We start from the raw sequence: 12,267 nt of genomic DNA, 5'->3' as shown, positions 1-12,267 counted from the left end.
ATCATTTGTTCCAACACAAAGCGGCAGCTGGAAGGGGAAATGGTCACCAGACTCAATGACTCTCAGCACTTCTCCCTCACATATGCGCAGTGGGAAGGTAACAGACTTCCCAAGATGACATCTGCAGTCTTTACACACTGCCTTTGTCCTTCCTGGGAGCGAGTCTCCTGCTCCACCACATGTTGCCTCCTCCTTGTACAGGGTTTGGGTTTCTCCCATCCATGGGCAGTATAGTCCCTGGTCCAGAGAGCTTGGGATGGCAATTCCTGTCCAGGCTGGAGGACAGTTCACACCCACTAGGAGCCTGGAGGCCTTGGGATGCACCTGTTCCTCTGTTTCCATGCACCTTCCCTTCAGGAGCTCCTCAATGTATGCTCCTTCCTTCCTGGCTCTTCCGACTCCCATACACTTACCCCCCTCTCCCTAACCCCCACCTCACACTTTCTTGTTTTCTGTTAGCTTGTCCTGTTTGCGAGCTCACGGCTACGAATGCGACTCAGAGGCACCCTCGTGCTTGAATATTTTACGCCTTTTCAAATATTTTCAGGCAACCATTTTGGACCTGGGAAATGCATAAGACAAAACTATCAGGGCCTTCCTCTGGTTGGCTGCATCCAGTTGCTACTCACGGTTATACATGGTGATGACGTGCAGGCAGTTCATCAGTTGCCGCTTGTACTCATGGATTCTCTTGACCTGCACATCGAACATGGAGGCCGGGTTGATCTTCACCTTGTATTCCTTCTCCAGGTACTGGGCAAACTTGACCTTGTTTTCCTAGGGGAATCAGTCCAGGGTTACAAACACCTAGCCAGGTCAACAGCTCTTACTTGGTACTCCAGTGGGGGGGGGGGGCCCTTTTCCAACAAGGCGTAAAAGCTCTGCTTTGTGAGGGTCGCGTGAACCCCAAGAAACCCCCCTTCAAGTGGCACTCAGAGCATGCGCCTTACTTGCCATACCCTAAATACACCACTGGTCACAGCTGCCTCCAACTGTGCTTCAGAATTGCCATGGAGATATATCCACTGCCTCCCTTTTACCTGCTTCACTTTGGCCACTTCCCGGATGAAAATCTCGTCATTCACGAACTTGTGCAGCTTTGTCAGCTGGCTCAGGTCCTTCACATACTCCTCCCCTATTTTCTGCAAGAGGAAAATAGCAGCTTGACACATCCAGCACTCTCAAGGCAGGTAGCCCTTTGGTGAGGTCTCCACCAAATTTGCTTGCCTCCCCATTCAATATTTCCTTACTGCCAAGACCGGACCAGCTAGACATTGAAAGGTCTTGTAGGAAGGAGAAAGACAATCACTGTGATAGAGAGTTGGGGGGGGGGGACTGAGAGGGGCAGCATCAAATTCGACAGGATTGGTTCTGCTCAGAAAGGCCTCGCAGGTTTTTCCAAGTATGCACTGCTGAAGCAGAAACGCCTGCGTTGGCTCGGTCATGTTGTGAGAATGGATGATGGCCGGATCCCAAAGGATCTCCTCTATGGAGAACTCGTGCAAGGAAAGCACCCTACAGGTAGACCACAGCTGCGATACAAGGACATCTGCAAGAGGGATCTGAAGGCCTTAGGGATGGACCTCAACAAGTGGGAAACCCTGGCCTCTGAGCGGCCCGCTTGGAGGCAGGCTGTGCAGCATGGCCTTTCCCAGTTTGAAGAGACACTTTGCCAACAGTCTGAGGCAAAGAGGCAAAGAAGGAAGGCCCATAGCCAGGGAGACAGACCAGGGACAGACTGCACTTGCTCCCGGTGTGGAAGGGATTGTCACTCCCAAATCGGCCTTTTCAGCCACACTAGAAGCTGTTCCAGAACCACCTTTCAGAGCGCGATACCAGAGTCTTTCGAGACTGAAGGTTGCCAACAATGAACAATGAAAGCAAGACTTAAAAACCTGCTTGACCAGAAGCAGAAGTGGGATAAGGGAGACAGCATAAGCAGCAATCCTTTCACATCTTTGCAATAGATTAAGTCCATCTACACGAGAAATTGCCTTAGGAACTTAGGGGGGAAGAGCTGGAAGAATCCAATGTCTGTGGCCTTGAGTGACATGGAGGCTGGACAGAATACACAAGTGGCTCCCAAATTGTGTGCCACGGCATCAAGCACACTCACAGGGGTGCTGCAGGATGTCCCTGTTCGCCCCTCCTACTGGTTCTCCCAGATACTGCCATCTTGGACCTTGCAAGATCTTGTGAGATTTGGACGCCACCATCTTGGCTCTCTCAAGATTTTGTGAGATCTAAGATAGAAGCGCCCGGCTGAGCCGGGAAGAAGAGACTATAGCGACCCTGGTACGTTTGGGAACTGATGGGGTACACCCTTATCCTGAAACATCCACTGTAAATTTCTCTCAAGCCAAAGTCCACTTAGAGCAAGAGCAGCCAAACACCCCTTACCTCGGCAATTAACTCCGCCAACCCTGGGTTGCACAGTAGGAGCCAACGGCGGGGGGTGATGCCGTTGGTCTTGTTCTGAAACTTCTCTGGCTCCAGCTCGGCGAAGTCCTTGAACCTGTGCAAGAACCAGTTCAGGACTCACCCTCAAGGTTTTTGAGAGCTTCTTGGCCACGTGTGCTTAACACAAGCTGCATTTATTCATTTAAAATATTTATATCCTACCCCTTTCCCCCTCCCCCCAAATATAAGCTACCTAGAACACCTAACAGTGTAATAAAAACATAATAATCGTAAGTATACAAAATGCATTATCGTAGTTCAATGTGTGGTAGTAGTCAGGTCCGATCAACTCAGACAATTGCTTCTAGGCAGGCCAAAAGTCAGCCCAGGCACATGACACTGAACCTACGAGTGAGCACCCAGAAGCCTGGGACAGGCTGTCAGGCAAGGATCCTGTGCTGCTACTTCCCACACATAGAAACACATCCACCACTCACACTTGAGACTTGACGATGTCCGAATGGATCTTTGCAACGCCATTCACAGCGTGCGAGCCAACGATACAAAGGTGCGCCATGTTGATGCGCTTCATGCCCTCCTCCTCGATCAAGGACATCCTCCTGAGGCGGTCCACGTCCTTTGGGAACAGGGCTGAGATTTTCTGAGTGTTGAAAGAGGAAAGGGTGCAAGTCAGTCCTGCTGGAATTGTGAATGCAGCATCACTGCAGCAGTGGCGTCGCGAGAAGGGGTGCAAAGCGCTAAGTTTTGCAGGGAGCCTCACCACAGCGTGCAAGTGGCCCCTCCCCTTCGGAGCCATTGGGGCAGTGGGAGCAAAATGGAGGCGTTCGCCTATGTTTTGCTTCCCCCTGCCCAGAATGGCTCCGAAGGGGGGGGCCGCTTGCACACTGTGGTGAGGCTCCCTGCAAAACTTAGTGCTTTGCACCTCTTCTAGTTTCACCACTGACCTGCAGGACTCTGGATGTCCAGACACCTGAGACCCTACCTGCCTGTCAAAGCCAGGGGAGGGGGTTAGTCCTGCCTAGGCATTCACCCCCCCCCCCACCCTTCTTTATCTGCTTCACAAGCCAAGTTTGGTAGAACTTCCACCATCCTGCATCAGCCAGTGTCCCAGGCCAGGGAAACTGGGACGCTCCAGGCTTTGCTCTAACTCTTGCAGGCACTGGGCTCCATCCTGCTCTGAGACCCAGTCCTCAAGATGCCCTTTACCTATGTTACTTGGTAGCTTGATCAAGTGGTCAGGCAGGATTCTGGACTCCTATTCCCAGAACACAGCAATACAGCAAATAATAATAATAATAATATTTATATACCGCTTTTCAACAAAAAGTTCACAAAGCAGTTTGCAGAAAAAAATCAAATAACTAATGGCTCCCTGTCCCAAAAGGGCTCACAATCTACAGCTCGTAAAAGACATTTTAGTTTATTAAGAGAAAAAGGTTACAACAACTTAAAGGTTTTAAGGCAGTAATTTGCAAGAGTACAGATTTCTATGGAATACATCAGTTTAAAATAACAAAGCTGGCTTCCTAAACTTAACTCTCTCTTACCTGTGTCAGAAGACCATTGAAACACAGCTGGCTCCCAGGCTACCTAGGAGGCCAGTAGCCTATGATAGACAGGATACGAGCAGCTAGCCAGGCTGCACCCCAGACTGTCTGCCCAAGAGGGAACACATCAAACCCCTTAGGGTCTGCTTTTATCTCTTTATGCTAATAACTAATGAGCTGACCTAATAATTACTTCCTTAACCAACCAGGCTGCTTGATGACTAGAAACTTCTGGAAGAAGGCTAGTTGCTAACACTCTCAATTCTTCCCCCCTCCCATCTTCAAACGCACAGCTGTGGTAATCATCTCTTGATAAGAGTTCCTCTGCCTACAGAGGTTCTCTACTCTCTGATTCCTTCTTTGGTATCTATTCTCCCTGGCCACTGACAGATCACACATTCCTTTCTAACTGCCTGCTTTCTCACAGCTGCAAAGAGCTGGTGCAACTAACAACTTGGTGTAGACTTGGGCCTAGATTTAACCTGTTCACGACACTGCCCTCTATGATCCTTGCAGGAAGTGAGGTCCTTGATACGATTTCTTTCCTGCCCTCTCTCATATACTCTCTTTCACACTACTGAAGCAGGAGGATGAGCGCTGCCTGGGCTCCGTCCCCACAAAGGCAGACCACCTCCTCCCCCAGGCATCCATACAAAGAGAGTAGCCTTTAGGGTTCTCTGTTCCACAAGTCACAGAAACCACTGACCACTCAGAAGACACGTGATCTTTTGAAACTTTAACCACCCTCTTCTCCTGTATGTTAATCCATAGCAGCAGCCTAGCCGGGTGGTGGATTTTGCCATAGGAAAAGGGTCCTTCTGAAAGTTACAGCAACTGACAGGGCAAACAATGGTGTGTTATGCACTCTAGGATCAGACAAAAGGGAATATTTACACAATCAATGAGCTGGATCAGGAAACATTTCTACTGCACCAGCCTGATCAAGCTGTTTGACCTTGTCAATATCCCCCTTTGTCCGCACACACCATTGTTTGCCCTGGTTGTCAGTTGGTGTACCTTTGGCAGAGTGGAAGAAGAGCTGACAGTCTTTAGCACTTACGTCCAGATGCCTCTGGTTGATTTCATAGATGATCTGCAGGTGTCTCGGGAGCAGCTTCTCCACCAGGTCGACCGGCCAGCGCTCCAGAGCTTCTGGGAGAACCGTGTGGTTTGTGTAGGCAAAGGTCCGGGTGGTGATTTCCCATGCCTGGGATTTAAAGAAGGCGGTCAGCAGGGCAAGTGAGGAAAATGGGGGGGGGGGAGGCAGCCAAGGAGCTGGATGACAGTCAGCTGGTCTTCCCCAAATGGGGCCTAGGAATGCCTTGGCTTCCTTGGGAGCTTATCAGGAAATGGCACACAAACTTCCCTAAGAGGCCCAACTCAGCACACTGTGCTGGGTGTGCGTAAAGAGCCTATTCGTGTCGAGTCCCATGCACTCTGTTCTTATGTTGCTGGCTCTGAAGCACACATGCCACCGCCACCACACACGCTCAGGCCTTAAACCCTGGTATGCCAATGCTTGCTTGGGCATGCAGCTGACCTGGCTCAGACCCAATGCAGAGGCAGGGAGGGCTGGTGTGGGGCTAACGCACACATGTGGTCCTGTGAAACGGAGGGCTACTGTCTTCACAGGAAGGCTCTGGCAACCTTACAGCTAGGAACCCAGAAGAACAAGAAAACAGGGCTCTAGGACACAGCGGCAGTTATTCCTGTGCAGGGAGCCTGACTTCTGCTGGCTGTCGTTGCCAAGGCTTGGCCAGCTGGACATCACTGCCTTCCATTTTAAGAACATAAGAACATAAGAACATAAGAACAGCCCCACTGGATCAGGCCATAGGCCCATCTAGTCCAGCTTCCTGTATCTCACAGCGGCCCACCAAATGCCCCAGGGAGCACACCAGATAACAAGAGACCTCATCCTGGTGCTCTCCCCTACATCTGGCATTCTGACTTAACCCATTCCTAAAATCAGGAGGTTGCGCATACACATCATGGCTTGTACCCCATAATGGATTTTTCCTCCAGAAACTCGTCCAATCCCCTTTTAAAGGCGTCTAGGCTAGACGCCAGCACCACATCCTGTGGCAAGGAGTTCCACAGACCGACCACGCGCTGAGTAAAGAAATATTTTCTCTTGTCTGTCCTAACCCGCCCAACACTCAATTTTAGTGGATGTCCCCTGGTTCTGGTATTATGTGAGAGTGTAAAGAGCATCTCCCTATCCACTCTGTCCATCCCCTGCATAATTTTGTATGTCTCAATCATGTCCCCCCTCAAGCGTCTCTTTTCTAGGCTGAAGAGGCCCAAACGCCGTAGCCTTTCCTCATAAGGAAGGTGCCCCAGCCCCGTAATCATCTTAGTCGCTCTCTTTTGCACCTTTTCCATTTCTACTATGTCTTTTTTGAGATGCGGCGACCAGAACTGGACACAATACTCCAGGTGTGGCCTTACCATAGATTTGTACAACGGCATTATAATACTAACCGTTTTGTTCTCAATACCCTTCCTAATGATCCCAAGCATAGAATTGGCCTTCTTCACTGCTGCCGCACATTGGGTCGACACTTTCATCGACCTGTCCACCACCACCCCAAGATCTCTCTCCTGATCTGTCACAGACAGCTCAGAACCCATCAGCCTATATCTAAAGTTTTGATTTTTTGCCCCAATGTGCATGACTTTACACTTACTGACATTGAAGCGCATCTGCCATTTTGCTGCCCATTCTGCCAGTCTGGAGAGATCCTTCTGGAGCTCCTCACAATCACTTCTGGTCTTCACCACTCAGAAAAGTTTGGTGTCGTCTGCAAACTTAGCCACTTCACTGCTCAACCCTGTCTCCAGGTCATTTATGAAGAGGTTGAAAAGCACCGGTCCCAGGACAGATCCTTGGGGCACACCGCTTTTCACCTCTCTCCATTGTGAAAATTGCCCATTGACACCCACTCTCTGCTTCCTGGCCTCCAACCAGTTCTCAATCCAGGAGAGGACCTGTCCTCTAATTCCCTGACTGTGGAGTTTTTTCAGTAACCTTTGGTGAGGGACCGTGTCAAACGCCTTCTGAAAGTCCAGATATATAATGTCCACGGGTTCTCCCGCATCCACATGCCTGTTGACCTTTTCAAAGAATTCTATAAGGTTTGTGAGGCAAGACTTACCCTTACAGAAGCCATGCTGACTCTCCCTCAGCAAGGCCTGTTCGTCTATGTGTTTTGAGATCCTATCTTTGATGAGGCATTCCACCATCTTACCCGGTATAGATGTTAGGCTGACCGGCCTATAGTTTCCCGGGTCCCCCCTCTTTCCCTTTTTAAAAATAGGCGTGACATTTGCTATCCTCCAATCTTCTGGCACCGTGGCCGTTTTGAGGGACAAGTTGCATACCTTAGTCAAGAGATCTGCAACTTCATTCTTCAATTCCTTAATAACCCTTGGGTGGATGCCATCAGGGCCCGGTGACTTATTGATCTTTAATTTATCAATGAGGTCTGAAACATCTTCTCTTTTAACCTCTATCTGACTTAACTCCTCGGTTAGGAGGGGCCGTTCGGGCAGCGGTATCTGCCCGAGGTCTTCTGCCGTGAAGACAGATGCAAAGAACTCATTTAATTTCTCTGCCATCTCTAAGTCTCCTTTTATCTCCCCTTTCCCTCCCTCACCATCCAGAGGGCCAACCGCTTCTCTGGCGGGTTTCCTGCTTCTAACATATTTGAAGAAGCTTTTATTATTCCCCTTAATGTTGCTGGCCATGCGTTCCTCATAGTCTCGCTTGGCCTCCCCTATCACCTTCTTACATTTCTTTTGCCACAGTTTATGTTCCTTTTTATTCTCTTCATTAGGGCAAGACTTCCATTTACGGAAGGAAGCTTCCTTGCCCTTCACAGCCTCTCTAACTTGGCTGGTTAGCCATGCGGGCACTCTCCTGGATTTAGTGGAACCCTTCTTTCTTTGCGGTATACACCTCTGCTGGGCCTCTATTACTGTTGTTTTAAGCAGCCTCCATGCACTCTGGAGAGACTGGACTCTTTTTACCCTCCCTTTCAGCCTCCTTCTAACCAGCCTCCTCATTTGAGGGAAGTCCGCCCGTCGGAAGTCAAGGGTTTTTGTTAGAGATTTGCCTGGTATTCCTCCCCCAACGTGCACGTCAAAACGGATCGCAGCATGATCACTGTTCCCCAATGGCTCAGTAACGTTTACATCTCTAACCAGGTCCTGCGTACCACACAAAATTAAATCCAGAGTCACCTGTCCTCTGGTGGGCTCCGTGACTAGCTGATCTAAGCCACAGTCATTTAGCACGTCAAGAAATCTGGTTTCCTTATCGTGACCAGAACACAAATTGACCCAGTCAATATGAGGATAATTGAAGTCCCCCATGATTACAACCCTGTCCTTCCTTGTCACCTCCTTGATCTGTTTCCTCATTTCAAGGTCCCCATCAGATTTCTGGTCTGGAGGACGATAGCACACCCCCAGTATTACATCGCTGCTCAAGCCTGGTAATTTAACCCACAGAGATTCTACGGTGGAGTCGGACCCACCTTCAATCTCTACTTTGCTGGATTCTATCCCTTCCTTAACATAAAGGGCCACCCCACCTCCAACACGCCCCTGCCTGTCCCTCCTGTAGAGTTTATAGCCCGGGATTGCGGTATCCCACTGATTCTCCGCATTCCACCAGGTTTCCGTTATGCCCACTATGTCAATATTTTCCCTTGTCACCAGACATTCCAGTTCTCCCACCTTTGCTCGTAGACTTCGGGCATTCGCATAAAAGCAATTATACACGGAATGCCCCAGGATGGGCTGCTTATTCGCTCCTTTGTCCCCGCATCCTCTCATTGTGCCAAACTGTCTATCACATCCCATCTCCCTACCTTTCCCAATTTCTTCTCCTACCCTGCCTTTGTCTTGTTGTTCTCTAACCTCCCCATCCTCATCCCATAGGGATGAGGAGTCCCGAACCGGATGCCCCTCGGCTCCTGTCGGCCTTCCCCCAGGAAGAAACAGAACAGAAAGCTCTGTTTGGAGAACGTCAGGAAGCGCAAGGTGAGCAGTACTGAAGTGGTGGTGGCGGCGGCATTGGACTCCACTGTATTCCATGGAGAAATTTTGCTGCTAGAGACCTCCTCAGAGTAAAGGGATGTTTGTTCCCATGCCACAGGGTAAGCCCCAGAAGCTGCTATCGGTCAGCTCAGACCTGTGCCAGCTCCATTGCTGGCACAAGCCCACATTGACCCAGAAAGATGGATCAGGCACGGGAAGGGGGTCAGGATTCAGTGTGTGCCGTTGCCACTGAATTCAACCCCCTAGGCTTGATCTGCCCTCCTCCCACCCTCAGTCCCCGGATGCAGAACTAGGAAGCCTTTCCAAACCTTGGACCACGGCAGCCTTTCGATATCCAAGAAGATCCTCATCAGCTCAGGAATAGCCATTGCAGGGTGGGTGTCATTCAGCTGGATGGCAACCTGCAAAAAGAGCAAGAAGGGGGCAGCAATGAGAACAGAAAGACATGCAGTAAAGCAAGGCCCTTGAACTTGTCAGTTACTTCCTAAGAAGGAGGCACTGGAGCCAATTCCCTTGGCACTGGGTGTTCCGTCCCTCTCTTACCTTCGCAATGTAAGGCTGCTTGGTGGGTAAGCTCTCTACACATGTTCAGAGGCAACTATTTTTGCCATATCACATATTAATGCAGCAGTAGCACCACCTGATGGAGCAGCTGCCCCCTGCCCCAGACCTTCCTTTGCTGCTGAGAGGAACTACAGCAGTTGGACATCAGCCTGCATGAGGAATTCTGCCCCCTACAGAGCTGGTAACAGCTGCCTGTGGAGTACAAGCTGGGCAACTTATTCTGAGGCCGGGGTGTCTAGTTCTATGGCCGCTGCCACATGCCTGGTGAATCATTTCTGTTACACTGTCTCCATGCCCTTCCCAATATCTCCAACAGCCATTGCCACAGATTGCAAAAGAGAGAGACTAAGATGATTACGGGGCTGGGGCACCTTCCTTATGAGGAAAGGCTACGGCGTTTGGGCCTCTTCAGCCTAGAAAAGAGACGCCTGAGGGGGGACATGATTGAGACATACAAAATTATGCAGGGAATGGACAGAGTGGATAGGGAGATGCTCTTTACACTCTCACATTATACCAGAACCAGGGGACATCCACTAAAATTGAGTGTTGGGCGGGTTAGGACAGATAAAAGAAAATATTTCTTTACTCAGCATGTGGTTGGTCTGTGGAACTCTTTGCCACAGGATGTGGTGATGGCGACTGGCCTGGACGCCTTTAAAAGGGGATTGGACAAGCTTCTGGAGGAAAAATCCATTACGGGGTACAAGCCATGATGTGCATGTGCAACCTCATAATGGGTTATGTCAGAATGCCAGTGCAAGGGAGGGCACCAGGATGCAGGTCTCTTGTTGTCTTGTGTGCTCCCTGGGGCATTTGGTGGGCCGCTGTGAGATACAGGAAGCTGGACTAGATGGGCCTATGGCCTGATCCAGTGGGGCTGTTCTTATGTTCTTAACTACAATTCCCAGGAAGCCTTGCAGGTCTCTTGTTATCTGGTGTGCTCCCTGGGGCATTTGGTGGGCCGCTGTGAGATACAGGAAGCTGGACTAGATGGGCCTATGGCCTGAGCCAGTGGGGCTGTTCTTATGTTCTTAACTACAATTCCCAGGAAGCCTTGCAGGTCTCTTGTTATCTGGTGTGCTCCCTGGGGCATTTGGTGGGCCGCTGTGAGATGCAGGAAGCTGGACTAGATGGGCCTATGGCCTGATCCAGTGGGGCTGTTCTTATGTTCTTAACTACAATTCCCAGGAAGCTTTGCAGGTCTCTTGTTATGTGGTGTGCTCCCTGGGGCACTTGGTGGGCCGCTGTGAGATACAGGAAGATGGACTAGATGGGCCTATGGCCTGATCCAGTGGGGCTGTTCTTATGTTCTTATTGTCCGAAGGGCTGGGAGCCGCTGCTTTTATCTGCTCAGAGCAGGAATACCTGGTGGACTTCGGAAGAAGACCATGAAGAAGACTGCCTGCCCCCAGTACCCATCTTTGCCACAAGTGCTGCCTTTTGGGGCACGGGACACCATTTGGTTCAGTGAGTGCCTGTGCATTGCCACTGCTACCCAGAATGGCTCCAAAGACGAGTGGGATGGGCTGGTTACCCAGCGTGTTGCGGTTCCTGCAAAATCACTGTTTGACAACACCCAGAGAAACCTACACTCCAGCTCTGCCACAGACAACAGCCTCCTTCCATTAATCTGACCATATATGATCATGTACCACCACGAAAATCATTACGGTTGAGAAATGGGGCACAATTTATTGGAAAATAAGTAAATAAGATATTCCATCACCAATCTTTGTCTTCCTGGAGCAGAGGCACTCATCTTTCTCACAAGGTCCACCTACCACTTCCCATCAGAGGTGCCATTTTGAATTTTTTAACCCAAAAGACATAAAGGAGAAGCTCTTTGGAAACTCCAGTCAGGAAGACACAGACATGAACTCCACCCCCAAACAAGTACCTGGTCTGGAAAAGAATCAAAAGCTGTCCGGACACTTTCAGTGCTGCCAAATTTGGAGGCCTTGAACCGCCGGATGATGTCCTGCAGGGTGGCTGCCACCACAAAGTACTCCTGCTTCAGGCGCAGTTCCTTGCCCTCGAAAAACTACAAGACAGAGAAGAACGTCCCATTGGGAGTATTAATAAAACAAAGGGGGAGGGAGCCCACTGATGGGGCTGCTCCACTGCAGTGACAGGCAAGCAATGGTTTGGAGGCCTTAGTGTCATGAATATGTACACTTTAGGCCTAGGTTAGCATGTGAAGCCTGAACCAAACTAAGTCAGTAATGGAGAAGTGGCTCGCAGTTCCCAGCTGCAAGAATGTGAGTAAACAAACAAAAAGTTTGTTGTCTCTCCTTTGCTGGCCAGAAAGGACAGACAACAAGAATTACAACCCATTGGAATGTTTAACACCTCAGTAGACTGAGGAGCGCCTGATCAAGTGGAATGGAGTGCAGCTATGGATCTCCAGTTGGGAGGGGTAAGAACTAAGAGGGCTGGTAACCAGACCCACTCCAAGAAGGTTCTGTCCTCAAAAGTTTCTGATTGGACAGTCTAAATAAGTATGAAGTCACCTCAATACTATTAGCATAAGAAGTATAATAATGAGTGCCCCAAGGGGTGTGTCTGGTTCTTCTTGGGCAGAGTTTTTGGGTGCAACATCCTGCACGCGGCGAGCTCCATTGTCCAACATGGGCATCGGGCCTCACAGGTAGCCTGGAGCTAAAAG

The 12,267-nt window shown here is 49.9% G+C and overlaps 1 protein-coding gene across 1 annotated transcript in view; it reads right to left on the bottom strand.

The window, feature by feature from the left end:
* PYGL (glycogen phosphorylase L) overlaps window positions 1-12,267 on the bottom strand; it is a 51,029-nt gene that overhangs the window by 11,421 nt on the left and 27,341 nt on the right. Inside the window, exons 9-15 of the mRNA XM_066630106.1 lie at window positions 11,500-11,643; window positions 9,344-9,436; window positions 5,029-5,175; window positions 2,898-3,061; window positions 2,401-2,515; window positions 1,041-1,142; window positions 630-777 (exon numbers count right to left, since the gene is read on the bottom strand). Coding sequence (XP_066486203.1) covers window positions 630-777; window positions 1,041-1,142; window positions 2,401-2,515; window positions 2,898-3,061; window positions 5,029-5,175; window positions 9,344-9,436; window positions 11,500-11,643 — 913 coding nt within the window. The remainder of the gene's footprint in view (window positions 1-629; window positions 778-1,040; window positions 1,143-2,400; window positions 2,516-2,897; window positions 3,062-5,028; window positions 5,176-9,343; window positions 9,437-11,499; window positions 11,644-12,267) is intronic.

This window comes from Tiliqua scincoides, chromosome 1 (genome assembly GCF_035046505.1).
Source record: "Tiliqua scincoides isolate rTilSci1 chromosome 1, rTilSci1.hap2, whole genome shotgun sequence".
Classification (NCBI taxonomy): domain Eukaryota; kingdom Metazoa; phylum Chordata; class Lepidosauria; order Squamata; family Scincidae; genus Tiliqua; species Tiliqua scincoides.
Note: the sequence above shows the minus strand (reverse complement) of the source record. Positions and strands in the feature narration are given on the sequence as shown.